The sequence below is a fragment of the Scedosporium apiospermum genome, assembly GCF_000732125.1.
Source record: "Scedosporium apiospermum strain IHEM 14462 chromosome Unknown SEQ_SAPIO_0097, whole genome shotgun sequence".
NCBI classification, from domain to species: domain Eukaryota; kingdom Fungi; phylum Ascomycota; class Sordariomycetes; order Microascales; family Microascaceae; genus Scedosporium; species Scedosporium apiospermum.
The window spans coordinates 100502-128259 of NW_015971798.1; the positions used below are offsets into that span (position 1 = coordinate 100502).

At 53.4% G+C, this 27758-nt stretch overlaps 3 protein-coding genes across 3 annotated transcripts; 1 reads left to right on the forward strand and 2 right to left on the reverse strand.

The window, feature by feature from the left end:
- Positions 1–1113: 1113 nt before the first annotated feature.
- SAPIO_CDS5100 (uncharacterized protein) lies at positions 1114–2627 on the reverse strand (the record flags this gene model as incomplete). The annotated part of the gene is made up of 2 exons (XM_016787494.1): positions 1114–1480; positions 1594–2627. 2 exons carry the CDS (start codon positions 2625–2627, stop codon positions 1114–1116), a joined length of 1401 nt encoding a protein of 466 aa, XP_016642825.1.
- A 10622-nt stretch (positions 2628–13249) lies between these two features.
- On the forward strand, positions 13250–13961 carry SAPIO_CDS5101 (uncharacterized protein; the record flags this gene model as incomplete). Its single annotated transcript, XM_016787495.1, has 2 exons — positions 13250–13364; positions 13450–13961. 2 exons carry the CDS (start codon positions 13250–13252, stop codon positions 13959–13961), a joined length of 627 nt encoding a protein of 208 aa, XP_016642826.1.
- Positions 13962–16902: 2941 nt separating this feature from the next.
- On the reverse strand, positions 16903–26586 carry SAPIO_CDS5102 (uncharacterized protein; the record flags this gene model as incomplete). Its single annotated transcript, XM_016787496.1, has 2 exons — positions 16903–23241; positions 23836–26586. 2 exons carry the CDS (start codon positions 26584–26586, stop codon positions 16903–16905), a joined length of 9090 nt encoding a protein of 3029 aa, XP_016642827.1.
- Between the last annotated feature and the right edge of the window lie 1172 nt (positions 26587–27758).

A 27758-nucleotide genomic window follows, 5' to 3' on the forward strand; every position in this document is an offset into this window, starting at 1 on the left:
GTCTTTCAAGGCTTTCAAGGACTCATCTGTCAATCTGCCAATATTGGATTCTTTGGATTCAAGCCAGGTTCTACCTCAACATCACGTGGGCCGTCCTCCGACCTCGTTCGGCGTGTTCTTTTATATCCGAATCGACTAGTTTATTCAGTACGACTCGTAAACGTAGTTAGTGCATTGTGAATCGCCATCAACTGTGGGTTCGGAGTCGTCATCCATCTAGAGGGGGTGTACTTCGTAATTATCTCTACTTCACGTCTAAGTCTACGCACCTCTGGCTCTTCCATCTAGAAGCCTCGCTGTTCTGTGTACTACCCGCCCACTCATCAATCCTACCACTAAGTTAAACTAGAAAGATAGATATATATAGAGAGGGAGGGGATAGCAGAGACGGAGATACTAAGACAGAGGGGGAAAAGGAAGATCCAGGTCCAAGCCCAGGGACGCTTTTGAGCTTTGTGGGAATCGTATAATCACAGAGTCACCTCGACTTCAGCGAGAGTATTAAAATCATACTTGATATCCGAGGTCAATTCCCATTATCCTCACACTGACATTAATAGTAAGAACCTATCGAACCCTATATAATAAAGGAAACCTGCCTCCCTCCTTAGCCCATCCCGTCCCATCCCGTCCCATCCCATTATCATAGATTATGACTTCTGAAACCTCCATATTTCAACTTACAAAAACACCTCTTCCGTTAACCAGAGATCAACTTTGCTTGCTCTGTTCTGTTCTGTCCGCCCATGCTGTTATTTTTTGTGTCGATATAATTCATAAGACGTCGTAAGCTCTGCCTCCCAAAACATATCCATCACCTCAATCCACAAACAACTCGGAATGAACATCCTCCTCTTAATTTCCTCCTCTTTCTTGGACACCCCGAAATACAAATGTCGTACCATAAATAGGAGAAGGAAAAAGGAAAACGGAAAGGACAGGAAAGGGACAGGAAGTCCCTCGCACGCTAAGAAAACCAGTAGTAGTACAGAAAAGTGGCCCATTTGCTTCTTAGCGATTCAATAGGCATCAGCAGGCGTAACTTCTCGAAGCCAGAAACCACGAAGCAGCCAACTTCCTCGGATATTTCCCAAGGAACCCATCACTTAAGGCTCACCCCATCATTCCAACATCCCCATCAACATCACTAGCCACATCGCTCCCCGTATCACAAGTATCCGTACTCCCGGGACTCTCGATATTCATCGCGCCGAGCCTCTTCCTCTGAGATGCCGTCAAAGTCTGCTGCTGTTGCTGTTGGTGCTGTTGTTGCTGCTGTTGTCGTCTCTGCTTGACCATCTCCGTGATGCCGAGGTAGAATTCCTCGGCCGCCGGGTCGAACCCGGTCCTCGCGCGGCAGTTGTTCCGGTCGCGGAAATGTCGGAGGATGTGCTCCTTGAAGTTGTCCAGCCTGTTGAAGCTCGGTCTCATGGCGTTGTCCTTGCAAAATGGGCATCGGTTCTGCATGGGCGAGTGCCATCTATTGAGGAGAGATGGTGTCAGCTAGCTAATTCAAACATCGTACTGCTTCTGCCGGGTGAGAGGCGGGGATCGAGTCTTTTTCTCGTCGGAGGAAGAGGAAATGAAGCTTACGTCGTCATGTGTCGAGTGAGGTTCTCCTTCCAGCTGTAGGACTTGCCACAGCCCTTGTGCGGACACTTGAACCTCTTGTTACCTCCGCTCTCCTCATCTCCTGAATGATCCTTCGATCGGCCTTTGCCCGCGCTGATGGCACTAGCTTTCCTCTTGCTTCGCGTAGCCCGCTCTTGGCTCGACGCAGAGTCAGCACTACCTCGTCGATCACCGCCGGCCGCGGCTCCCGCCAACGCAGAGAGCGCCATCTTGACAGCCTCGGGCATTTGGTCCGGTGTAAGTCCTCCGGGACCGGGGGATGGGAAATTGAAGGTAGGTAGAGAGCCATGGGGGTGAGAGTCGGCGCTGCTGCCGCAGTTGGGGGCCCCCGATCTAACCGAACCTGTTTGGGCCGGGTTATTACTGGTGAAGCTTGAAGCGGCGCCATAGTTGGAAACCGCTGGGCCGCTTGGTGCCGACAGGGTATTCTCCGAGATGTCGACGTGCGAGTTCCGCCGAACTTCGGCTGGCTGGGACGGTGCCGTAAGTGCCGAGATGGAGGGAAGACTTATCCTCCGGGGCTGGTCCAGCTGGAGAGTGGCGGCGGCGGTAGCGCCCGAGCTGTACTTGCAGTCAGGAGGGGAGTGGCCTGTCCTGGATGATCTGTACGCTCGCGGGTCGGTAGGAGATGATCCAGGGATACGTTCTACGCCGGGGAACCAGTCGCGAAAGCGGTCGCCGGCGCTGCTTGGAGGAGCCATGCCGGCATAGGGATTCGGGTTCGAACACATGGCGTTGCCGCACCCGCTCTCCATGGGGGCGGAACTCGCACCGTATTGGCGAGGAAATGCAGTGCGGGGTTTCGAAGACGGAGAAGGTGATGAGGAAGATGATGATCGTGAAAGAGGAATGCTGCCAGTTGCAGGGCCAGAGGCAGGGAGGAAAGGCGTTCCTACCTCTCCGGTAGAGGCGCTCACGAAGGTCGCAAAGCTCGGGAGTTGGTGGCTCTGGTGACTGCGACATTCACCAACACCGATCATGATGTGACTCTCCATGGTGGCCGGCGAAAAAAAGTAATCCGAGGAACGCTTTGTCTCTTGAGTGGTCTTTTCTTAAAGAGAAAGAGAACTGGAAATAGACCTAAAATGGTGTGTGTTTAAGTGGTTTGAGGATGGATGATACATGCGACTTGAGGTGTATACAAAGATGTAGGAGGGAGCGGACTGTTTCTGACGATCTTGGAATATGAACTGTTAACTCAGAGAGATAGCAAATGACTAGGACAAATGGACGAAGCCCGTATATATGCCATCACACTTGGTGAATAATGAAGGGAGCGGGATTCCAAAAACGAAAACGCCTCTAGCCAGTAGCAGCGTCTCAGTTTATTATAGATTCCGATGCAAGCTAACATGGCTCGGTGCTGCAGTCGAATTCTACGGCTTCGAAAGTGATGAAATTGATCACCTTTCTTCGCTCCCAAAGAAAAAACAATTCCGCATCAATAGTACCTCCTGATGGCAGCCACTGGAGCCCTCCCCTTCTCGCGGACCGACTCGGCAGCCAGAAGGCTTTGAGTAGGGGGTGTAAGCTCGAGTCGATTTGATGGAGGTAAGTGGGCGGGAATGTATGTACGAGGGAGCCACCAGCGACACCTCCATGTCCAGCCCACTCCTCTTCTCCATGAACACACCCCCTTCCCTTTATCTCCAGCACCCCTCCTCGACCCCCGTCCCCTCCCCTTCCTCCGAGTGCATGGTGTACTGGTATATCGTAGTTTCCGCTTCTCCTAGTCTGTGCACTTGGGGTACGTGAGGAGACAGGTCTGGTGTTGACGAAAGGTATCATAATATTACTTAGTGGCATCCAATTCCAAGTGAAGATGTGCAGCGTTCAGAAGTTAGTTGCCGTGAGCTTGAGGAGGATTTAGGCGCATCGACCTTAAATAAATGTGGGCATGAAGCTTAATACAGAGACTACAATAGTTATGGTGAATTGCCTGGCGATGATGTCGCCGTGAATACACATCGTCTCTCGGAATGAGAATTCACTTTCGCTGAGCAAGCACTGAACAACTTCTTCGCCACTCACTCAAAGGATACACAGACACACACACACACATCTTTGCATGTGAGATAATCTACCCATGGTCGAGATGCATGAAAACGTGGCCTAGAAGAAGGGATCTACAGATCTAGCCAGGGGGGAATAGGAATGTGTAACAGCCTAGGCAATCTTCTGTGCGAATATTCCGCCATCCCAAAGCAGCAGGTTGCTTCACCCAGTCACCGTCCGGCATGGACTCACCGACGGTACTGTTCTATCCCGTTCTTCGTTAGCCACTGGCCACTTGGCCGCTCGGGATTCTTCGAAAAAAAAAGCTCAGGGCCGGGACGCTGCCCTCACTCCGGAGTCCGTTTGGCCATGCCGGATTCGCCGCCGCAACAAGCCCCGACGGTAAGCCCGTGTTGGGGCTTGCTGTGAGTATCCAACCGTCCGAGATTCTGTGCATTTGCCGCAGAAACACACAGCCAGCCCTATGTGTCCGTCATAGAGACTTTTTCCCTCTTCAGATTCATTAAAGCCTCGGTACGGGCCTGGCCGTCATTCTTGCTGCACTTACGGATGTTTATCCCGAGTGAGACTGCTTGAAGAAATAGTAGACCACATATTGACTCAGGGTCCGCCTGTTAGTCTCAACAGGAAGAAAAAATGGAAAAATTTTTTCTTTCCTTTCAAACCAGCCGTTGCCCACATAGGAAGATTAGTTGGACGCCAGAATCTGACAGATAGGGAGGGTTGCAGGATGAGGAAGCAGAAAAAGGAAGCAACAAGCGACCTTGGTTGGCCTAGATGAGATGGGATGCGGGAAGAGTGTCTCTGGCAGGAAATAATGGAAATAATCCGTAATAACTTCCAAGCATTGGCTAATCCGAGTCCTCTCGCAGCAGAAGTGTGGAGAGACGGATGGATTGGCTGTCCTCTCTTCGCTGCTCTGTTTACCGCAATCAATGTCATCAATGTCATTCTGCACCCCCTTCTCAGGATTGCTTCGTCGTTGAAGAGGAATCCACTCTGGAGCTATACCTCCAGGGCACAAGCTGGGACTGGGGATATTACCAAGTAATACTCGCAGCAGAGGCCTGGCCAGGGCTGGTCAGACCACATCTACGAAGTATCTTTGCCGGGGATATTCGTGGCTGCCCTAAAAGTCGGGTAGGCTAGCGTAGGGTGCCGGAGACCAATCAGGTCAAGACGGCACTTCTCCTGCAGTATGGCTGGGAGCCGAGTACCCCCATCCTGGCTTTATCCCATTGTCTCTTCGTACGAAGTAGTAGACGCTGTTGAATGGGAGTGTGAAGTGGCTAGGCCCTCAGTATCGCATCCCTGTGAATAGGGCAGCAAGGGGCAGTCTGTCCGTGGCTGACATGGGAGGCCTGAGCCCTCGTCGACGAGTTTATTTAACGAGAAAGTCAATTGGTGTTATGTTGCACGGTGGCCTCCAGATCACCGATCCTTGGGGAAAGGCCCCAGGAAAGAGGTTACTAGTTTACATAGATAGTAATGATGGTCTGCGGTGGAAGGCCACGACAACCCGGTGTGTGAAGACTGGATTGGGATTCACCTTGACATGGGCGACCCACGGCATCAAATCGTATCAAAATGGGAAGGGGCAATGGAGGGGGGGAGTGCGGGGTTAGCTCCTGAGTCTTGTGGCATTGTACCTGGAAATGCCTCCGCCATGCTAGGAATGGGTCAAGGTATGATCAAATGGAGGCAGGAAATACTGTGGAGCAAGTAAGGTTTAGGGAAGTCAGGGGCAGGGGGGGAGACGAGGTGGAAACAGCACTGGAGAAGTCTGAGAAGGTACTATAACGCAACAGGCAGGAACCAATGAGACGAATGACACGAATTACAGCTCATTTGTGCGGGTTTCCCTAGTTTCAACAGCTTAACAAGGGCATAGTGTCCTCTGTGGAGGGAGGAATGGCATGTGTCTATTACTTGGTTCACACAGAGTAGAGTAGAGTCCAAGGCGCTAAGTCGAGAGATCGACAACGGCTCAGCTCCGATCTCCATGTTGATCTGAGTTGGCTGGACATGCAGCACAGCACTTGCCCCTTCCGGGCTTAACGACCCTGACCCGCCCCGTTCCTGGGGAGGGGCGAGCATTAGGGGGACCCACGAAGTCGCCATCGTCCCCGAAAACTGGTCCAGCGATACAAATCTCTCGATTCCCAATCCCACTGCATTGTCACAATACATATAAGTCAGACCTGGTGACTTCATCGATGCTACATTGAAAGCACATCTTGCAGCAGTAGCGTACCGCCCAATTACGCGGAAGTCTTCTCAGAAGAAGCTGTTCCACCGTGCCTCCCTGAAGTGCTGTTACTAACTACAAGTAAGTGGCCTTATACTCCTGCAGCTGGTCCCCTTTCTCAAGGCTTGCGGCCCCGGAGCATCTACGGGCGGCGTCTATTTGCAGTGCGGCGGCTTGCGAGTTCTTAGCCAACATAGTAATAGATCTCGCTCTCCTCCTTCACAAGCACCGGTTGAAAATGGTTGAACTCGATGGCTTCGGTTAGCATCAAAGACCCTGCTTCGCCCGGGGTCTCGGCTGCACCTCGACGAATTAAGAGAGGCTCTTAACCAATGACCGGTGCGTAGAAAAATGATGGTGTGGCGCCGGGGAAGGCGGACTCAGCACGGCGGACTTGCTCTCTTTTGCGTTTCATGCGATGTTCTTTGCTTTTTGTTAATATCCTTCTGTGGACATTGAGAGGGGGATCTCCCGGTTTCTTTACAAGTAATGTATCATCCCGAGTACTACGAGCACTACTCACCTAGCACTACTCATTTTCCCTTCTCCATCGAATACGTGGACTCGCAGTGATCGGATTCTGTTTGGCTACTTCAAAAATTGACCTGTCGAAGTTGATGGAGAGGTTGGTAGCAATGTCAGGAATATCCCCACACGAGTAGACCTTACCGTTGTAGGCTCAGGAATGTGAGCGTATGAAATACCAGTCGATTACATGTTCCACGTACTTCGCAGATCAAAGATTTGCATCGATTTTCTTCATACCGTCACCGTGGATTGCTCTGCGTCGATCAACAAGCTGTCGTTTCATCGACAGATGCCCTGATGGGGGGCGGCGCCGAGCCTGAGCCGTGCCACTTTAAAGAGAGTCCCTCAACGGGGCACAACAGGCGCGGGGGCGGAGGGATTGGAGGATCAAAGCGGGCCGTATCCGTGGGACGTGCTGCGGGCCGTTTTATTTGATTGTTGGTTTCACTGATTTTTATTTGATCTCTCTTCATATTATCCAGAAGCGGTGACATAACTTTGTTAATAGTACAAAGTATGCGCTTGATCCGTGCACTCTCAAATGGCTTTCCTTCGGTAATACTTCGCCAGATCTGCCAACGACTTCGTATTCATATGATGTGGCTTCAAGGTTCCTACTTCTTCGTACTTACTTTCCTGCTCTGCCAGGAAGTCAAATGACATGGTGGTGGAAAGGACGAGAAGGGAAATGGCCAATAGATTCGGTTGAGTTACAGTGGTCAGAATGCAGAGCTTGACAAGAGCGTGGCGGTCTGTCCGGTTGAATCGCAGATTGAAGGGAAGGGTCAACATTAATACAACGCATCTTGTTTTGGATCTTGTCCAGATCGTACTTGTGCTGCTTCGTAGCTTCGTAGTACGTAGATTACAACTACGCTGGAGATGCCTGTCCAGCAGGACACATGAAAGGAACAGCCCTTGCAAGAAAATCTCTAGGGCCAAGTGGAGTATTCGGAGTGCTAAAAACCGATTGGCTGGACCAACTTTTCAGAACCCTCCAAGCCAACGGATTTCAAGTTTAGACTGGCGAGGGTCCCTGGACGGAAACCCTAGTGACGCATCCCTCTCTAACCACCCAAACGATAAGACGCCGCCTTCAAGAACGGGCTGTTGCAAGCTGGACTTAGGAAGGGTAGCAGTGCTAAAAGGATTGCCACAAGCCTAAGGCCTCTTTTACCAGTCGCGCTGGGTTGGATGCATCCTCGAGATGGAGGTGATAATACTTCTTCGTACACGGATAGGGGAGATGAGCATAACTACATAGAACGGCATTGGGGATTGGTATCGACCAGGGTGGGCAGGAGCCCTCCATCTCCACGTCGAGCCTGTGCCAGACCGATAGATAATACCATCCGCCGAGAAGTGTTCTATGCGAGGAACAGATCGCCACGATACACACCCATATATGTAATGATGCTTTCTGGATCTCCGCTGCCGAGCTAGTCTGGCGCTCGGGACGCGTCACGCCCCTGAATCAAGAGATCGACTGGATGGTTACCTGCACTTCGTATCTTAACACCTCTCTTCGTTGTGGCATCGACGCCGAAGCAAGAGGGGAGACAGCCTTTGGGGTGCGGGCATCAGTGTGCTGTTTGAGACACCCATGTCCAGCCTACCGGGGCCGTCTCCAACTGGTCTGTCAACTTCAATCAGCCAGTATTGCTGGGAAAGGTGGACGCTAGTGTGCTTCAGCTCACTCTCAAAATGTGACCTGTAATAAATCCAGTATAAGTGGAGAGACCTCGCCGGTTACGAAAGGGCAAAAAAAAAAGGAGCCATGAAATCAATCCGGATGTCTTGCCAGTGATATTACGAAGTTACGGTCCAGCCAGTGACATCCGGTATATTTCCACAATCCAATCCGTCTCGTTGCCACTTGGGGAGCGACTGAATCATGCAATCGAGCCGGAACCACCAATAAGCCTTGCTTTAGGAATGATTCGCCTTTCGAATATAATCTAATAGTCGGCTCTCTCCTTCAGGGGAAGTCTCCGAGGTCTTTTGATTACCACGAGACATAACCCGAAGTTACAACTTCATGGTGTTCTCGAGGCCGGGTTTGTGGAGAATAGGGTCATCTAGAACCATGAAGGGACGGACTATGATTACTTCGTACCTCGTAGACTTCCGGTAACGGAAGGTGGGTTAAAGAGCGTCTTTTCTTTTGGTGATGGGAGACCTCTTGTCCGCACTTCCGCATTCTTTTGTTCCCTAACTGCTGGGTCTCGTCAATTCCTCATACGTTTTTTCCACTGATGCAGATAACCCATTGGGTTATTTTCCGCCTGGTACGATACGGATCGGCGCAGTACGTATTCACCGTTATATGTAGGTTGATCAGATCCCCCAACATTCGCCACGGTTCGGTGTGAGGTGAGGCAAGCCCGTTCTTCGTATTTACGTCAAATCTCGGTGTCGATGACCTAGAAGGGAAATAAACTTGCAAAAAACTTGCAAAGGCAGAAGTCCTAGAACGCCCTGTGTTACAGTTGTCACAAATCCGGGCTTTTGCATGGGTCCCAATCCCCGTATCTTCTGACGAGCCCGGAGATAGACGAGGGGGGTACCATCTGATCTCCGGGTTGTGTCGAAAACCTCCTCCGAACGAAGGTGGCGTGTAGATGGATCTGCCTCTTGTATAACTCGGAAAGCTTCATGTCACTCAATATGCCATCATTCGTATAGCAAGGCTCTCAATGATACCGTTCGTGTCTCTTCCCGTATTAGCGAGTCGTCTATAGATCGATCCCGCCTGCGGCTATGCCTTGATGCCGCCGCGTCTTAACGGGATTCCGTCTCGATCATCACGGTATTCTCCTCCGAAACCAATCCACTACTGCCCGGCCTAGGCTGCGACCCAAACTAGCGCTTCATGGGATGACTGTTAATGCAGATATATCAGACGGTTGACATTTTTGATAGACTAGTAGTTCGTAGGACAAGTCAAGTATGTAGGTACACTCTTGAGTGGAGTCGGCTGCCGGTTACCACTTCCGAGACAAGCCCAGGTCTCAAGACTATATATCATATATCATCTTTCGCCCCCTCCCTTCATCAAGCACAGCCTCCAGCCTCTTCTAGAGAGCTCAGTCATCTTGCTCGCTCATGTTTAGTTCACAGAGATCCACCCGCCCCATCCCCAAATAGCAGCAATGAACGATGCACCGCAGAGCCCACAAAATTCCGCGGCCCCGCCCAGCGTGCTCATGATGTTCGATATTGAAATGAAAAGACGGTTTTATGTCTCACTCAGGCCGGTGTAGGTAGATCATACAGCCAAAGGCGGAAGTGGGCGTGTGTAAGTGTATAATGCAGCGCAGCCTTGTGCCTTCCAAGGGATCTGGATCCCCTGAGATACCCATACACTAGAGTATTCCTCGACCGGTCTTCCAAGCCGTGCCAGTCACGAACCACATCTGTTCTCTCTTTCTTCCTCCAACCGAGCCTGCTTCCTCCACCGCTTCAGGAATATCCCTCCTCTTGGCGGCCGCACTATGGAAGATGGAGCAGTATCGGGTAGCCCTCCCTAGTGGTCATGCCGTTGATCATATCAACCCTGCTTCCCTCGTCTAGTGTTTCCGCATGGCACCTAAGTAATGATACTGCTACTGTTAACTGTCATGGTGGTGGGGTTGCTGGCAAGGGTTATTCTATCACGAGGTGCCCCAAGCTGGTCCCTCATTCCTTCTCGCGCTTAGGATACATTACTGTGGTGCTTCACCAAACTACGAAACATTGATTGATCCATCTGATCAATTGATACATAAACGGCGCTGGGAGAAGATCACATTCTCCCCCGTTCTTAGCTGTACGAAAGGAGTATAAGAAATTAGAGCAAGTAACAGCGCAGGTCGAGCATCAACGTGGCTCCGCTTGCATGAAGTCATGCACCTCCAATCGCAGGGCGAGCCTCGACAGATCAGGAAACAGGGGATTTGCATTTCATTACTCACGTATCACTAGTATTATTACATAGTAGACCAGGGACGAGGTAATAGTGTACAATTAATTGCACCTGCAGGCGAACATCGAAGCAGGATTGAGTGGAGCGGAGTGGAGTGGGTTGAGTGATCTTGGTGTCTTAGTCTTGGAGTCTTGGTCTCAGCCACTGCAGGAAGGCCGCATTAAAAGAACATGGGGGCATGACTCTGACAGCTCCCACGTTCCCACCAACCTGGATTTCGGCATCACAATCATCCAATTGCTTCTATTACCTGTTTAGTCCATGCAACTGTGTGTGTGTGTGTGCCCATCCCTCTCTCACCCGGCAGTAGCTCTGGAAATCATCCACTATACCCACGCACCAAGGGTTTCCGCTGTCCACCACCGCACCTGTCATTTCCCCCTCAACCCTCGACTAAACTAGTTATCATGAAATCTCCTACCTGCGGAGACACAAAGGAGTGGCTCCTTGGCCTCCACATGGTAGTGTCGCCATTTCGTGCAGGGCAATCAGATTCCAGTAAGGATCGTCGTCGCATGGCTCTGAGTACCCTCAACCGCATCGTGGCTTCGACTTTACCAGCCAATGCCGGGTGTTGGAAGGCATCTCCGCCTAGCCCTTCCGCCATACGATATGAGACTCCTCTTACTCATTCATTTCTCACCTGGCCTCCTGGCTTCGACATGAATCGTCTTTTTTTTTTTTTTTTTTTTCTCTTCACCCTTAACGCGTGTGTATTTTAGCCTACGAACTAAATAACATGACCAGAAGGCACAACCGCCCTTCCTCGAAATCTGGAAGCCGGTCTTAAGTTGAGTTTCGGGATGGTCCCAAGTCTCGGACGTCATCCGAACTTCTCTTCTTGGCATCCCGCTGCTCTCACGCTGAGATTATCCACCGCACTATCCTTTCGGTGGCTAGTTACATATAATAACAAGCTACCCATCTTTCCCCCAAACTACTGCATCAAGTTTCGTGCGAGGTCGCCGTGAAGAGGCCCCTTACCCTTGTTCAGCTGATATGTGTACACTAGAAGTGCATTTCATTCTTCTAATTCTTCTTCTTGTTGTTGTCGTTGTTGTTGTTCTTTTCTTCCTGTGGATGATATGTGATAGTCTCATCGAGTCTTGCGCGGGTTTTTTTTTTTCTCCTTTAGCGCACATTATCTGCGCAGTATGATCTATCCTAAAAATAAGGGAACCGAACTCCGAGCCCATCTACACCCTAGTAAGGATTTGACCCATCCCGCAGAGTGTGACACCACTATTTATCTCATGTTCAGCCCCTCGGTTTGGCATGCATTCATCCCATCCGCTAGGTCTCCGTCGATCTCGTTGCCTTGCATGGAGATCGGCATGCCGTTACCCTTATTTTTTCCTCTCTTCGATCCGGCAGGAAGGATGATCCCACTAGTAAACTACGCATAGATGTGGACGAGATGCATCGGAGATCGTTATTGTCCGACCAATCGTCCTTGGCATGTACGTACGAAGTAAATGGCTGGGAATACCCTCAACTTGCCGCTAGGACGTTCTTTTGCTTCCATGCTGTCGAATCCGCCAGCTGAACAGCGACATATCTCCGGATCTGAAATGTTAATTGTGACTGATCTTGATCTTTGGTATCAGTCCTGTTCTAACTAGAGAGGAGTGTACGTCAGTAGCCTGGACTTGGCCAGGGAAAGCAGGACCACGACTGCAACGTTTGCGGTCGATCGATCGATATCAATGTTGTAGCGCGGTCAGCTCCTGCTGCAGTCGACTATCTTCCCTCTGGTTCCGGTGGTTCTCAGAGGATCCGTTAGTATTCAGTGGATTTTTATGTACTGTGAACACTATTTCACTAGTGAGATACATTTACCTTAACATATTTTTATAGGATCGTTCAGCCATCAATAATCAATCAAATCCAATCCAAGCACCAAACCATGCGCTCCATGCCAAGCTGAATGATCGCCAACCCTGACTGAATATGATAGATATCCTACATATCCCTCCCTCCTTCCTCATCCCCCATACTTTGATGCCAAGCGAGCATGCTTGCCTTCGAGTCGCATAATAGCGGGCATGAAAGCTAAGAGATCTGATTCTGGGCGGAAGCGCACCGGAATAGGCGGGAGGGGCGGAATGTGGTGAAGAGGCGCGGCGGATGAAGGAATTGAGGGGGACACGGGGGGCTCTTCTTGAAAAGCCTGGTTCACCGGAGGCCCGGTCTTAGTCTCCGACGTTGTGTCGCCCGAGGTTGGGGCTAAGCCTGCCGCTCAATTTTTTTTTCTTTTTTTTTTTTTTTTTTTTTTTTTTTTTTTTTTTCGTCGCTTTAGATCTCGTCACGTGCGGGCGCCGACGTCCCGTCCCTGGATGAAGACTTGGGGATTCTACGGATTCCGCATCCGGCAACATGTGGAATGTTGAGGTTCATGGGTGATTCTAGTGGTGGCAGAAACGAGGGAGGAGATGCGCTCTGTATGAATCAAGGACCTCCGGTCTTTTTTGACCCGACTTTGACGAGACACAAACACAACGGCCAAACATACCCGGGTGGTGCACGGCCTCATAGGCAGCCATTTAGTGTAAGGCAATACAGAAATCCATGAATTCTTCTTTCAGACAAAGGTGCGTTCCTCATCATGTCTGGGAGGATTTGCTAGATCCCGTCGTTCTCGTCGTAGTCTTGTTCCTTGGCTCTCATCAAGGGTTGTCTAGCATTCTTCCCACCAAGATTGCAAGTATGAATGTCGATAATTTCCTTTCGTCTTCGGGGACTTAGAAGACACACACACACACACACACACACATATATATATATATCTGCCTGTATCTCTTGGCTTGGAGGGGAGCAGAGCCTACTTCGAGCTACGAAAGTATCCACCCTAACCAGCAAAGATGTCGGAAAGGGCACAACGGCCTCGCAGCGTAGAGCAGCCACAAACTGATAGAGCGTCCACAAACGATGGGCTCATCAAGAGAGTGCAGCATCCATTGAATGATGAAGATTCCGGTAAGTATTCTTACACTGTCACATATATATATATCATATTGGGCGGAAAAAAAATAAGTTTAATATGGTCATGTGGTGACAATAGGATCTCAGAGGCCTATTGAACGAATACTTCAAGCGCAATTCCCGCTGGAGGGCAACCGGGACCCAGACCCTCCTCAGGCGGCGCCTCGCTCGGCTTCAGTCTACCCGCAGACGAACGTTCGTGTCGAGAGTATTCCGGTAGCGCTGACCCAAGAGAACTTGGGAAGACTCGACAAGACGAATTCCACGCGACCCGCCAAGTCCACACCTCCCTCGAGGCCACCCACTGAAGGAAACGAGTCAGCATCAGAAACTACCTCCACACCATCATCTTTCCCATCCGACTTTGAAATGAAGGCTATATACAACGGTGTACTAGACCGTATGGGCTCCAAGCTACCAAAAAACCTCGAAGACGAACGCACGCGCCTGGATAGGTCGAGGTTGAGTCCCCCTCCACCAGAATCGGAGTGGCTACAATACCTTGATGCCGCCGAGTTTTCCCCCAATAAAGCCACATTAATGTTCGCGATGCCCACTTCTAAAAGGTCGTCCCTGGGAACCCGGCCATAGCAAAGTCTATACTCAGGCGTTCACAGCATTCCCCGACGTGGGCTTCAACCATCATCTCCTGGCCCCAAGGCCCGACGTGGCCGAGGGGTTGAGGGTCAGCGACTTTAACCCTTTCCCCATCACAGATGAACTTGGTGGAGCTGCAATCCAAGTCCCGGAGGCAAGAAACTCAGTTGCCCTGCCCCATATGGCCGGGGAGTGGGAAGCCCCGGGCGGAAATCTACTGTGGGCAAGGGCTCGAGGTGCCTATGATGGGGCCGCCCTGGTCTACGCAAGGAACAAAGCCCTCAACTATGTCGGAAAATCCGACCCTCGAGGTCACTCAGTTATCACAACTTTTACTTCAGATGGGATAAACCTTAGTTTTTTTGCGCATTACGCAGATCGATCGGAAATTACCGGAAAGATAGAGTATCACCAGTATCCCATATGCAGTACAAACATGACGAACTCATATGGAGAATGGAAGAAGGGCCGGAGACAGCTCAGGAATATGCAGGAGGATGCGTGGAACTACTCATGTGCCTTGAGAGACCAGCTTGTAGACCATTGGAAGGCAGAAAGCGACCTAACCGCTTGTCAACCCGCAGAGTAGCCGGTGTGATTGGCCTTGATGGCAATTCAGGAAGAGATCTTGGTTCATTCCAATCTAAAAGCACTGGGCGAACATCCTTGACGATGACGGTGGGCGTGAAGCTCAGCCCAGCCTTCGTGGCCTAACCATGCAAAGTAGGAGGAATTGAAATCGCTAGATGTTTGCTTTCTGATATGCCTCGTTTCTTGTCCCAGAAGCGGAAGCTCCTTCGTTTTGTGATATGCCTGCCGGGGAAGCATGTCCACCCGCCCCCAACCCCAAATGGTGACGTTCACTTCTTGGAGCTCCTTCCTATTCCAGATGTAGCCCTTCTCGGAGAGCAAAAGCTATGAGCAGACGTTGGGCCCCCGCTTGCCATCCTTTTCACCGAGGCCGAGATTTCCCATCGTCTTGAATTGCCATTGTAGAAAAGGAAAAAAAAAACCCCTGCTCGGCTGAAACAGAGTGATCTATCATCCACTTAGAGCCCCTTCCCCGCTTCCCCCCGTCCCCGGCGAGTTTTTGAGGGCGCTGGATCCGGGGTTCCCAAGGGCTCCTCCATACTTGGTTTCGATACACCGACGAAAGCCTGCTACCCCTAGCCAATACCTGGATGTATTCGCGTTCCTCACCGAGAAAAAAGAGGCCTCGCGCCGCCCTCCCTTTCGGCACTCTCCAGGCCTCTCTGAAGGCGGAAGGTAGAATTTATGAATAGTCTCGTCAAAAAAGAAACAAACGACCCTTCAATCAACAACAATGTATCTTTGTAGAATGTTCCCCTTGGCCCTCATCTCGATAGGCCACACCGTAATCGCTCCCGTCACATCTCATGAGATGGAGGGTATCGTCGGCTACAACCCGTACACCATCTTCCCGGAATCCGCGTAGACTTGAACAGGGAAGCGTAGACCGGTTCTCGAGGGGAGAGCAAATTCTTGTCTAAGTGGATGATATACGGGAAGGGTTTGGGAGGGTGTCTGAGGTAGACGGGAGTCCAAATTAGCTCGGAGCATGGACCACCCTGGGTACCTATCGAATGTCATTCAGGTCTTCTGATGGGTCTACTTCGTACAGTTCGAACCTTGTCTCGTTTGTGTGCTTCTCAATGGGGAAGCGTATCCGAAGTAGGGACGGGCTTGGGAGTGTGGCCGCTGCTCCGGATGTAGCTGTTGACTTCTTCTAAGCTAATTCCCGGCTTCTGATAAGATGGAGAACAATCCATGGGTGATGGATAGCTCAAATACCCACGACTACTTCGTATGTCACAGAACTACTGTGTACGGTCACATCACGTCACGAATCTCGGGTATCCCGGTAACACAGCTCTTTCCCTCCTTAAAGCTCCAAAAGATGCCGCTCTCGTCCAGGGATACATTACGTCTCTCGCCCACTCCGTGAGTACCAGAGGATATATGTCTTAACCCCCCCCCCCCGGGCGCCTCTCTCTAAGCCTGCTATCTATTGGATGACTCTCTACGTCTTTCAACTACCGAGCTGAATCTGCCACAGCCTCTCATGCCATCTCTCACCGGCTATCTTTCGAGAGCTTTTAGTTAGATACATCACGTCCCCAAAATAGCGAAGATCACATTCCTCATTGGTCTCGAGCTAAGAAGCGAAACCTACCCAAATCTAGAGAACCACGTATCATCTTAGGCCTTCGCTAGTAAACTAACACCAAAGAAAAGGAAGAGAAATGATAGAGAATATAGAAGAGAGCCGGGGGGGAACGAAAAAGAACTTCGTCCTCACCGCCATCATCAGCACATCTGACCTGCAGCCTCAAGACATGCTGGTTCGCTATGCTCATCAGCATGTCTTATTCTCCGACAGGCCCCAAATTCAAGTCTGGCATTGCGAAGGAGGTGGATATTTACTTGTATAAGTTTGAATAACTCCACAGACTTCTCCTTAGAAACAAAGAAAGGGTAGACTCGCGCAGGCGTTGAGCAGGATAGGCCCACACTAACAAATGTGCCGATGTGTATGTCCTTGCCGTAGAGGATCCATCAAAACTGTTACGGCAAAGGCAAAGGGCATCTCGGTATCTCCAGGCAGTATTATAATAGAAAATAATTCGCCCTTGCTACAAGTACGGCTCCGTTTGGACATCAGAGACATCCAGGTCAAAACCCAACCTGTGAGACTATGATTAACCTTTCTGCCACGATACCATCCTTCCAAGGAACTAGCTATTATGTATACATCTCAAATATGACAAACTAAAAAAGGGTATCTTCTCGATACAATATAAAACGAAAGCAAAAAAGAACAAATGAACAACATCCCCGAAGGACAAACTATTACCCTCTCTCCTTCTCTGTGTGTATGTGTATGTCTCTCCATTCTCATATACAAGACCTCTCCTCACTCCCGGCTATAATAAAACTCATAGCCCATCGCATAAGGATTCCACTCCTGCCCTGGATAACTCGTCGCACTCATCTGCGGCACGTCCTCATCCACGTCACCACCGGGCAATCCCTCCTGGCCCTCCACCAGAATCTTCTCCTGCTGCGCCTCCATGAGCATCTTCTGCCTCTTCTCCTCCTGCGCAGCCTTCCACTCCTTAAGAGCCGGGTCCTCGTCTTCTTGCTCCTCTGCCTCAGTCACGTCCGTGGCTTGCGTGACTAAGGCCTGGCCATCGGTAGTAGACGTAGTAGCTTGAGTGGTATCGGTGGCCTGCGTAGCTTGGGTCGTATCTTGCGTTTCCTCGGCAAGCACCGCCACCGTTGGCGGCTCAACTTTCTTCTCTTCAGTAGCCGAGCCATCAGGTAACTTTCTAGGCGTAGCATTGTACAAATCCTCCTGCGAGAACCGATTCGTGACAACAGCAGCTGCCGTATCGACAGTAAGCTGCTTCGTCCTGTTAGCTCCATCGATCGGGGTAGCAGGATTAGCGCTTGTCGTGTCCTCCGACACAGCGCTCTCCTCGTTCGTCGTCATCTGCGACACGTTCCTGCTGTGACCGCCGAGAGGAGCCGTCTTTGACTCGCCGCCCCGCTGTTGCTGCTGTGACGGCGACTGCGACCTCGGACTGTCTGTTGAAACTTGGCTGACTCCGCTGACTGGACGCTCTGGCGCAAGGTGGAGGTTCGGAAGCGGCAGAGGCAGAGGTTTGTTAATGTCGGTTACCACCGTCGTGGGTGCCACACTAACCGCGGGAGGGCCACCGGGAGAAACGAGAGCAGAAGGAGTGACCACCTGCGGTGGGATGGTTGGCTGCACCACACCGCTAACACCCCCGTTGGCAGGCGACGAGGAGGCCGGTGGGGCAATTCCCTGTTGTTGATGTTGTTGTTGCTGGGGAGGCGGCGATACCATCGCTCCACCCTCCCTCAAAGCGGGATGAACCTCGCTTTGTTGACTTGGCGATCTTGGGTAGGGACCAGCAGACTGCGGCTGTGGCTGTGGCTGGGACTGCACTTGAACCTGATTATGGCCCGACTGGATAGAAGTCTGTCGAGAAGGCGCACTCGTGGCCGGCGATCCCAGAGCGGAGGTAGACCCCATGCTCAGCCTATATAGCAGCTGGTATTGTCCCTGAGGCGGAGGAGACCTGTCCGCGCTTTGTGCCGGTGGCGACGGCCCCGAAGTAGGAGGTGCCTGCTGCACAGGGTGTTGTTGGCCCGCCTGTGGTGGTGCCCCGTACATACCAGGGTGCGGCTGCTGTTGTTGTTGCTGGGATGGTAACGTCATGACACCGCCAGACACAGTACGCTGTTGCTGTCCGGGAGCAAGCAACTGCTGCTGCTGCTGCGGCGGCGGCGGTCCCTGAGGCATCACCCCATACTGCATCCCAGGAACTGGCCGTCCATACATGCCAGGCTGCGGTACGAACCCAGGAGGATACATCTGTCCTGGGCCTACTTGAACAGGACCCGAAGTCCCAGCAGGTTGGCGAGCAAACTGTGCGGGCACAGGTTGACCGGGGATAGGCTGTCCATACACGAACTGCTGCCCCGCCTGCCCAGGATGCTGACCATGTGGGAATCCCTGAGGTACCTGCTGCTGCGGCCGCGGCTCAGGGTTCTTAGACGACCTCTTAAACGCGCTCAAGAACGACTTCATAGACGATCTCTCCGGCTTGGCGCCCGGCGCAGGAGCTAGCTGTGCCTGCTGGGGACTCGCGCTGGGTCTATACCACTTCGAGCCTCCTTCAGGCGGCGCAGTCTGCTGGTGGACGAAAGGCGGCTGTCCGGGCCTAAACTGAGGGGGAACACTAGCTCCTTGCTGGGGAGCAGAGGCAGTGGACGTCTGCGTAGACGTGCGATTAACAGCCCAAGGTGCCGGCGGACCCGGGTATTGCGCGCTGCCTGGTAGAGGCTGGCCAGGTCCAGGCCTCCACTGTCCGGGAATCGGCTGTCCATAGAATTGCTGGCCAGGTTGCACCGGTTGATGAAGAGACTGAATTGGCTGACCTTGAGGGGAAGGCTGGACCTGCGGCATTCGCTGGCCCTGAGGCGTCGCCTGGACCGGCTGGACCGGCTGGACAGGCCGGATTGTTGGACCTTGCGGCGTAACCTGTTGTCCTTGGACAACTCCCTGGCCCTGAGGAGGAGCTTGCTGAGCGAGACCAACCGGTTGTCCCTGAGGAGTAGTAGTCCTCCCCTGCTGCACACCTTGTCCAAGCGGCGGCGTCTGCCCCGCCACGAACCCACCCTGGCTAACCAAAGGCGAAACCTGCGACACAGGCGTCTGCGACGGCGAAACCGAATGAGTCGGCACCTGCGGCGGACTCACGGTAGCGGCATCTGCTCCTGAAGCGGAAGATTGACTCTGGCTCGCGACGGGAGATGCCGTCTTCCTGACACCTAGCAAATCGGATGGCTGGTGCTGCTCGAAGGACGCGGGGGGAGGGCTTTGAGGCTTGCCAGGGACGGAAGTGATGGAGACGCCGCTGGATGCCGGTTGGTTCTGAACTTGGACTTGGGAGCTGCGAGTGGACTCAGTGGCATGCTGCTGAGTCGGAGTCGGTACCGATGGAGTAGGCGACGAGACTCCAGATGACTCGGCGGCGGCCGCGACGAAGGCAGGTCGCTGCTCCTTGGTAGAATGAGGGACTGGAGATGCGAGAGGAGTAGTAACTGTCACAGTTCCTTGGAATGGCGGGTTGATCTCTTGACTGGCGCTGGCCGGTTGAGACGCTCCTTGCTGAGGTGCGGCAACCTCAGGACTCCTCTCCCGAACCTCAGCAGTTGGCGCAACAATCAGAGGAGCAGACACGTTCCCATCTACACCAGTCACTTCTTTACGAGCAGTAACGAGCTCCTGATTGGCATCTCTGTTGACTGGTTCTGCAGGTCTACCTTGGACTTCAGCCTGTAACGACTTCTGCTCTGGGGCAGCCTGTTCTTGTCCCTGCTGAACAGCAACGGGTCTCCAGTCCTGCATCTGGCCCGGCGCGCCAGCCGGACCAGGAAGAATCGGGGGTAGAACCTGTCCTTGTTGGTTGATGGGATTTTGTGGAGCCGCGCGTTCTTGTTGCTGCCCAGGAAGGGCGACAGGTCCCTGCTGGTTGACCGGGCTCTGTTGACGGACTACTCCCGGAGCAATAACAGAGCTCTGTTGAGTTGGTCCCTGTTGAGGCACGGGCGCAGGTCCTTGCTGCAGGAAAGGCGCCTGTCCTGCCTGCTGTCCTAGCTGCTGCGGCTGCAGCTGTTGGAACCCAGGAGGGCCCTGCTGGTTCACAGGTGGCCCAACCCGCTGTCCAGGAGCAGGCTGGCCCGGTTGAAGCCCGGGCCGCTGTTGCATAAAGCCAGGAGGAACACTCCCAGGTACGCCAACAGCTCCCTGCATAAACGGCCCACCTTGCTGCCCCTGGATCGGCCCCCGATATCCTGGCGGGACTTGCCCAGGCCCAGGTCCAAACTGGCCATACGGCATCTGCCCGAGTGGAGGTCCTCCCGGCTGACCGGGGAATACACCCGGTGCCGCCGGGCTAGGGAGTCTATTCTCCTTCAGCTTAGAAGGCGATCTCGAATGGAAAATATTCGACAAGAAAGCTCCCGCCCCAGAAACCCTCCTGCCACGCTCATCGTGCGTAGGGGTGGGTCCCGGCGCAGGAACAGGAGTAGGGGCAGGAGTTCCAACAGGGCGCGCTTGCTGACTGAGAGGGCTAGGCCCAACAGGCGCATGTGGTAATGATCCGGTCGTTCCGCTCCTACCACGCGCCTGAGGTTGCGGTCCCACCGAGGCACCTCCTCCGGCACTCTGCGGTGGTTGTGTAGCAGGGAGTTGCGTGGAGTGACTCGGCGAATGATGTTGCTGCGACGCGGGTGGCCCAGTTCCGGGACGAGCCGGGACGGATGACGCCATCGAGTTAGGGGTTCCCGGCTTCTGCTGGTATACTTGAGGCTGCTGTTGCTGTCTTGGTGCACCCTCCTGCAGCCCAGTAGATCGCCTAAACAGCCCCCCAAAGCTCGACAACCGCGGCTGCTTCGGATCTCTACCTCCCTCACCCTCAAGCCCCGCCGTAGACGACCTAGAAAATGAAGGGATGAACTTCCCAGGACCACCCTGAGCCGCCCTGGGCTCAACAGGCTTGTTCGCCTTGGAAGCACTACTAAAGAACAACCGCTTCCTATCCGGAGGTGGCATGTCGGGCGTAGCCGGGCTCCTCTGGTCCATGGTAGACGGCGAATGCGCAATCATGCTGTCCCGACTATGGGGTGGCGCGTCGCCGGAGCCGCCAGTGTTGGAGCCCTTAAGGTTGAGGAAAAAGCTCGAGAGGCGTCGTTCTCGCCCCGTCGCGGCCTCTCCGGTCGCGACGCTAGCCACGGAACCGGAGTCTCCTGCTGCTTCGCCTGGCGCTTTGGGTCCGACTTGAGATGAGGGTCGCGAGGTGACTCTAGTAATACGGTCTCCGATTTGGCTGAAGAGACCAGAGTTTCGCCTCGATTCGCCTCCGGAAGATGGAGGCCGTGCGCCAGGAGGAAGAGCTACACCGCCAGGTCCGTAGGCATTGGGTTGGCCCTGAATAAAAGGCTGGCCGGGTACCTGGACAGGCTGGTTGTAAATATGCGGCTGCGGTTGTCCCTGGCGGGGCTGGCCCGGCAAAAATAGGTTCGGGTACCGGTGCGCAGATATCGGAGGAGTGGAACTGAATCGATCGGGGCCTTGGGGCCTAGTGAGGGTGGGCTGCTGAGGTGGAGGCACAGCGGCGGCGGCAGGTGTTATAATATTAGTTGGCTGAGCGGCAATCGGTGGTTGTGCAGTATTAACAAGCTCGGTACTCGGCGGGACAGCATTAGATGGAGCGGGAGCAGGTTCAACAGCGACTGGCGGAGCCACGGGCGTAGGCTGTTCGGAATTGGCGGGCACGGCACGCGAAGCAGCAACATCAGATGACACATCCACGGCTTCCGGCACACTTTTCCGTTTCGGTTCCGGCTGTTCAACCTCCTCAGGCTCCTCCTTTGTTAACACCACACCAGCGTTCTCATCGCCCGAATCCTCATCACTCGACTCATCCTTAGAAGGCCCACCGACCCCCGTCTCCTTATCGTAGCCCACAAACGAGGGCGTCTGAGACGCCGAGCTCGAAGGGCGCTTCCTCGAAGGTGAGATCAACGGCTCCGAGAGGTGTGACTCCTGCAAGTTCCATTGACCACGGCCCGGGGGTAGCAATTGGATGGGATTTCCAGTTATGGCAGGCGGCAGGTTCCGCGAGAGCGAAGGGCCAGGTACGGCGAGGGACGAGGACTCCTCAAGGGTGGGGCGGTTCTCGAGAGGCGGCGTTAGGGTTGGCGGAGCGGGAACTTGCTGAGGGGGTTGAGCTACGGCGCCATCTTGTGCGAGAACCGCGTGCTGCGGAGTCGGTGACCGCTCGGCCAGCTCTTTGCCCTTGTCCAAGATTCCCTCGTCGGATCGGCTGTAATCGTTCCCTAATGTCTGGCCCTCTAGGGCCGCGGCGAGGACCTCATCCTCCGGCACAGGCGGAACGGCAGGTGCCTCACCCACCCTGTTTTCGGGCTGAGCCGGAGCTGCCTCGGCACTCTCCTCGGCAAACTCGGAGGAAAGTCTGCCAACGCCAAAGGTAGAAGATCGCCGAATAGGAGGCAACCCAATAAACGAAGACTGCCGCTGAGGAACATCAGACTGATCCTGAACATCGACAGCAGCCCGCACAGGAACACCACCATCCCCATTCTGCTCAGACTCCCGCTGAGGCGAGACAACAACCCAGTCCTCCGACGGAGCATCGCTCGCTCGTTTCCTAGCATTGAGATTCGACCTCGTCGGCGTGGCACCAGGATCGTCCCTCCTCTCCTCCCCGGGACTATCCCTCTGCGCCAACGGACTCTGCCCAACAGGGACCCACCTCGACCTCCCCATCGGCGGCGGCGTCTTCGGTGAACCACCGGCCCCTTGCCCCGGGGCCTGCACGGCAAAGACATCATCGCCGTCCGCCGAGGAAGGCTTCGAGTTAAACTCCGAAACGGGCGAGACCAGGTCCGGGTTCGCGAAGCTAGGTCCCGGCGGCGGCGGGTGGATCGGCGGCAGTTGCTGCTGCTGTTGGGGCGACGCTCCCGGATGGTTCGGGTCGGTGGCGGCAGCGTTCTGCGGTGGTGGTTGGCCGGCCCTCTCCGGATGAGGACTAGCCTTGGCGCCGGTGCCAAACTTGATGCCCCATGAGGTGCGCCTATCGTGTTGGGTCTTAACGGGATAAGGTTGGGCGGGCGGGGGCGGAGAAGACTCGTTCTGCTACAGACAAACAAGAACCATTAATAAAACATTCTGTTGCACAAAAAGCGGAGTTTCTGTTTTCGTGTTTCTCTTCTTTTGCTTTTTTGGTCTGTTCTTTTGTTTGGTTTCAGAAAACAAAAATGGGAGTGACAAAAGTGGCGTGAGGATGAAAAATGGAGAAGAGGGAATCTCGGGGATACAAAAAGTGAGACCTAATAGAACCCTCGATAAGAGAAACAAAATACCCTTAAAATTCATGTGCCATCTCATCATTAGACCAGCATATACATTACGTCTCTTTTGTAGTTTCCCCCCTTGTATCCCCAATATAGAAGAAGAAAAATATAATCATAGCCATCCATCTAAACTAGTGTAGATGGATAGTTCATGGAATTGCAGTGAAGTGAAAGGAGTGAAAAAGGGACAAAGGAATGCAAGGGATAAAAACAACTGTGAGTGAGTGTAAGTAGCATATGTGCAAAAGAAAAAGATCACAATTTCCATACAAGAAGGGAAGAAGAAAAACATGAAGAATGCCCCGTAATGACCGTGCTCTCTACAAAAGAAAAGGAAGAAAAAAAAAACGGGAGAAAAAAACAATCAAAGAAATACCTTATCCCCAGTTGATCCTCTGAACTTGTTCTTCCCTTTGCTAAGCAGTCCCTTCCCTGCCTTTCCTGCAGCTAGAAGCAACTCCTTGCTCTTAGTACCCATCTGTTGGCTCGAGTGTCTAAAATCGTTACCGTGATGGCTATGAGATCCCGAGGTCGCGGTGTGGGAATGACCTCCCGGTGCGCCGGTATGCGACGAGCTGGCATTAAGATACTGCTGGAAGTAGGGTTGCTGAGCGTGTTGGTTGGGCCCAGCGCCGGTTGGCGAAGCGACGCGGACTGCACCCGGCTCTCCGGAAGCAACGGCCATCCGTGTTGGTGCCTGGAATACTGCTGAGACATTGGCGTGGTCGGGGTGCGACCGGACAGTAAGGATCCAGTCAGCAAGACCTTGATCCATGCTGGCAAACTGGGACCGTGTCTCGTCGAATTTTTGGATTCGATCCTGAGGAGTGGCCAGGGACATGATCTCGCGGAAGCCAGCAAGTTTCAAAGCCGAAGGACCAGCGGCAGTCTCTGGACGAGGCTGGGATTGGGGTTGGGCCTGGGCCTGGGCCTGGGCCTGGTCTTTCAAGGCGGGGTGATCGCTAGAGAGATCGTTCGCTACCTCATCGGTCGACATCTGTATGATTTCCTTTTCGGCAGCCAGAGACAGCCGGCGAGGATCTCCTTCCGTAGGTGAACCAGCTGCTACAGCACCGACAAGCGCCGCGGCGGCACTTGGGCTAAGAGTATTGCTGCCCTGGGAATCCGGTCGGGATTCATTATTATCGGCATCCTCGTCCGTAGTCCGAGAAGCGTCGGGTTGGGCAGGGAGGTCAGCCGGAGTTTCAACAGTGGCCTCTGCAACAGGTGACGTCTTTGCCGCATCCGCAGAAAGGTGGGCAGGTGATGCAGGAGCCTGTGAGTTATCTACGGGAAGATGAGGTCGGGCGGGCTCATCTGCAGGTTCCGCCTCCCACGAAAAACGACGTCTCAGGTTCCCAGTCTGCTCTGGCGCTGGAGGAGGAGCAATTTCTGGCGATTGGGCTCTAGGCTGGAGAGGTGCCACCACAGGTGCCTCTAACGGCGGAGCCACCTCCAGCCCTGCGTCATCTTTGTCCTCGGTTGTTGACGCCCAGTAGTCATCATAGACGGCAGGGAGGTAGGTGCTCTCGCGGATTCCACTATCTCTTGGTTGATGTACCCGCAAGGAATCGGATGGAGGAGCACCCCCAACGGGACTAAGGCTCTGGATAATTTCTTCGCGAAGGACGTCGCTCTCCTTGACGGGAGACGAGGCGGTGGTATCGAATGTGGATTGTCGGTGGGGTAACGCCATAGGCTCGAAATGGTCACCCGTTCTCGGCGATGCCCTGGGATTGAGCGGAGCCGTCGGTGTGATGTCGATGGTTGGCGGCGACTCGTTGTCCATCGCGTCAGGTACAGCCGTAGCGACGACGGGTTTGGGCAAGTCGGTCGATGCGGGAGGCTCTGCTGAGTCCTTGCCAGTGCCGACATTAGTATACTCCTCTACGTTAGCCTTGGGTTCAGCTGGAATTTGTAGCCCAGCATGCCCATTCATGGATACGGATTGTGGAGACTTTTGCTCGGAAACGGGGGATAATCGCACTGGGGCAGCCTGCGCAGGATTTTCGTTGGCTGGCGGCAGGTTGGGCTGCACAGCTGCGCTGGGGCTCGGCGAAGTGGGTGGCGAGTCAATGGCTGCAGGCTGCGGCTGAAAAGGCGCCTGGGCTGAGGATGCCGTAGCGTCAATCGAATTCGTAGGATTTTCTTCCTCCTCAACCGTCAAAGGCGGTTGCGTAGGTGCGATCGAGGAAGAAATTTCAGGTACGGGAGGGTTTGGAGCACTCGGCATGAGAGATGCAGATGAAAAGAAATCTTCGCCAAAGCCAGACATACGCGCCACATCGGGAAGCTGTGGACTCCTGGAAAATCGCCGGGACGCCTCAGAGGTTGCAGAGATAGGCGAAGCAGGCAGACCGGAAATGGGTGGCGCAACGCCCGCCGAGCTAGGAGGCTCTTGGGGTTGGGAAGGAGCGACTGACTTGTTTAGGAACGAGTCAAATCCGTATTCGCTCTTTCTTTCGGTCACCGGCTCAAGCGATGGTCGCAGCGTTCGCGATGACGGACTATCGACCACCTCATCCCTCGCTAGTGCTACAGGAATTGAAGGTGCTACGGGTCCAGCAGCAGGATGCACGGTTGATGCAGCCTTGGCGAGAGGGGCGCTGGAGGTGTCCCGCCCCACGACCGAGGGCGAGTTGCTATCCAAACTAGGTCTCGAAGAATCCAACGACCGACGCTCCTTCTCCTTCTCCTCTTCCATTCGGCGGTATATATCGGCAGGTCTAATGAAAGGCGAAGCCCTCGGTGCTAACGTCGGTGACTTGTTGTTTTGCGGCGATGCGGATCGTTGTTCGACCCAAGGCTTGTGGCCCGACTCTGCCGGCGAAGAATTCTCAGAGCGATCCCTCCCGTCCCGTCGGCTCAAGCTCGCCTTTCGAGGTGGAAATTGGGAAGGCGAGGGTGTCGGTTGTTGGGCATTTGGTGAGGTGGGAGACGTCTGTGCTGGCGGGGAAGCTACGGGGCCGACATTGTACACGGGACTCGATGTCGTTGGAGGTGGGCTTCGCTGCTCGGATACGGCTGGTTTTGGCGGAGAACTAGGGATGTCGTCTCCCCAGCCCTCGCCATCATAGTTGGGTGCCTTGAATTTGGCCCATTTGCTGGCTTTATCTTGGGCGCTCATGGTGAAGGCGACACTCGACGGCGTTTTTAATTCACCATACTTTCTCGAAAGACGTCGAACGTATTATCGGACTACGGCAGGTTGAAGAAGTACAATTCCAAGCACGAGAAACAAGTCGCTAGCGAGTGGCGATGGGGGAGGGCAATAGGTGTGGCAGGATCGTCGTGTCTCGGAAAGGGGAGAAAAGAAAATAAAAAATAGATTGCCGGCCAGGGGAATTAGATGGTGAGACCGGGGAGGCTGGCGGCAACGTTTCGTTAAGATGTGAACGGTAATGAAATGGGAAGGGGAAAAAAACCCGAAACGGATTCGAACGGGCTCGCTATCTGATAGTCGAGATGATCTGTAAATTGGTCACAAAGAAGACAACAATCCGACGATGTGGTGAGATGGACAAATAACGAGGTTGGAGGGTAATGGAACGACGAGGACCACGTATGCGCGTGTGGTGGGCAGGAGAGGCGACACGGCTTCCATTTCCTTCATGTACCTTTTTCGAGGGAATAATTTCCCCCAATGATTTTGGCTTGCCTGCTATTCTAGGCATGGTTCGAGAATCCAGGAGGCGGTGCAACATGAGAAGGAACTGGCCATTTTAACACTGTCTCGCAGTTATTTTGTATTCCTTCGGTCAAGGTCCGCTAAATGGTACATTGGTTCTCACAGGATTTGCTAGTGCTTATATTTGGCAGGCCAGGGTGCACAGCAAAACCGCCCACCACCATAGCCCCGGGAAGTAAGCACAACCGCCGCGTTGCTACAAGGTTCCGAGGCCGAATTTGGTTCCAGGTCGTCCTCAGTGGCACTTGTACGAGGCCAGCATGCCTTTTACCTTTACACAGCAAACAGCCCATCCAGGCTCATATATTTGGCGATCCATCTAAAAATCCCTTCTCGACAGGCTGCCTCCCGATCCGCATTCCGCTAGATTCTCGGGATTCCATTACTTGTACGTGGTCTGTCCAGCAGAGCTCCCGGTAGACATCATGCGGTCAGTAAGGCCCTGATATCAGAGAATCATCTCTGATATGGCAATTAGGACATATTCTTGCCGAAGGATCCTCGGGGTTACGGGGGTGTAAAGTGTAGAATCCGAGGCAGTATCTTCACACCTTCAGCATCAATCCACATTTCCAAAAGGCGGCCAACATCATAACAATCATAGTCTTCTT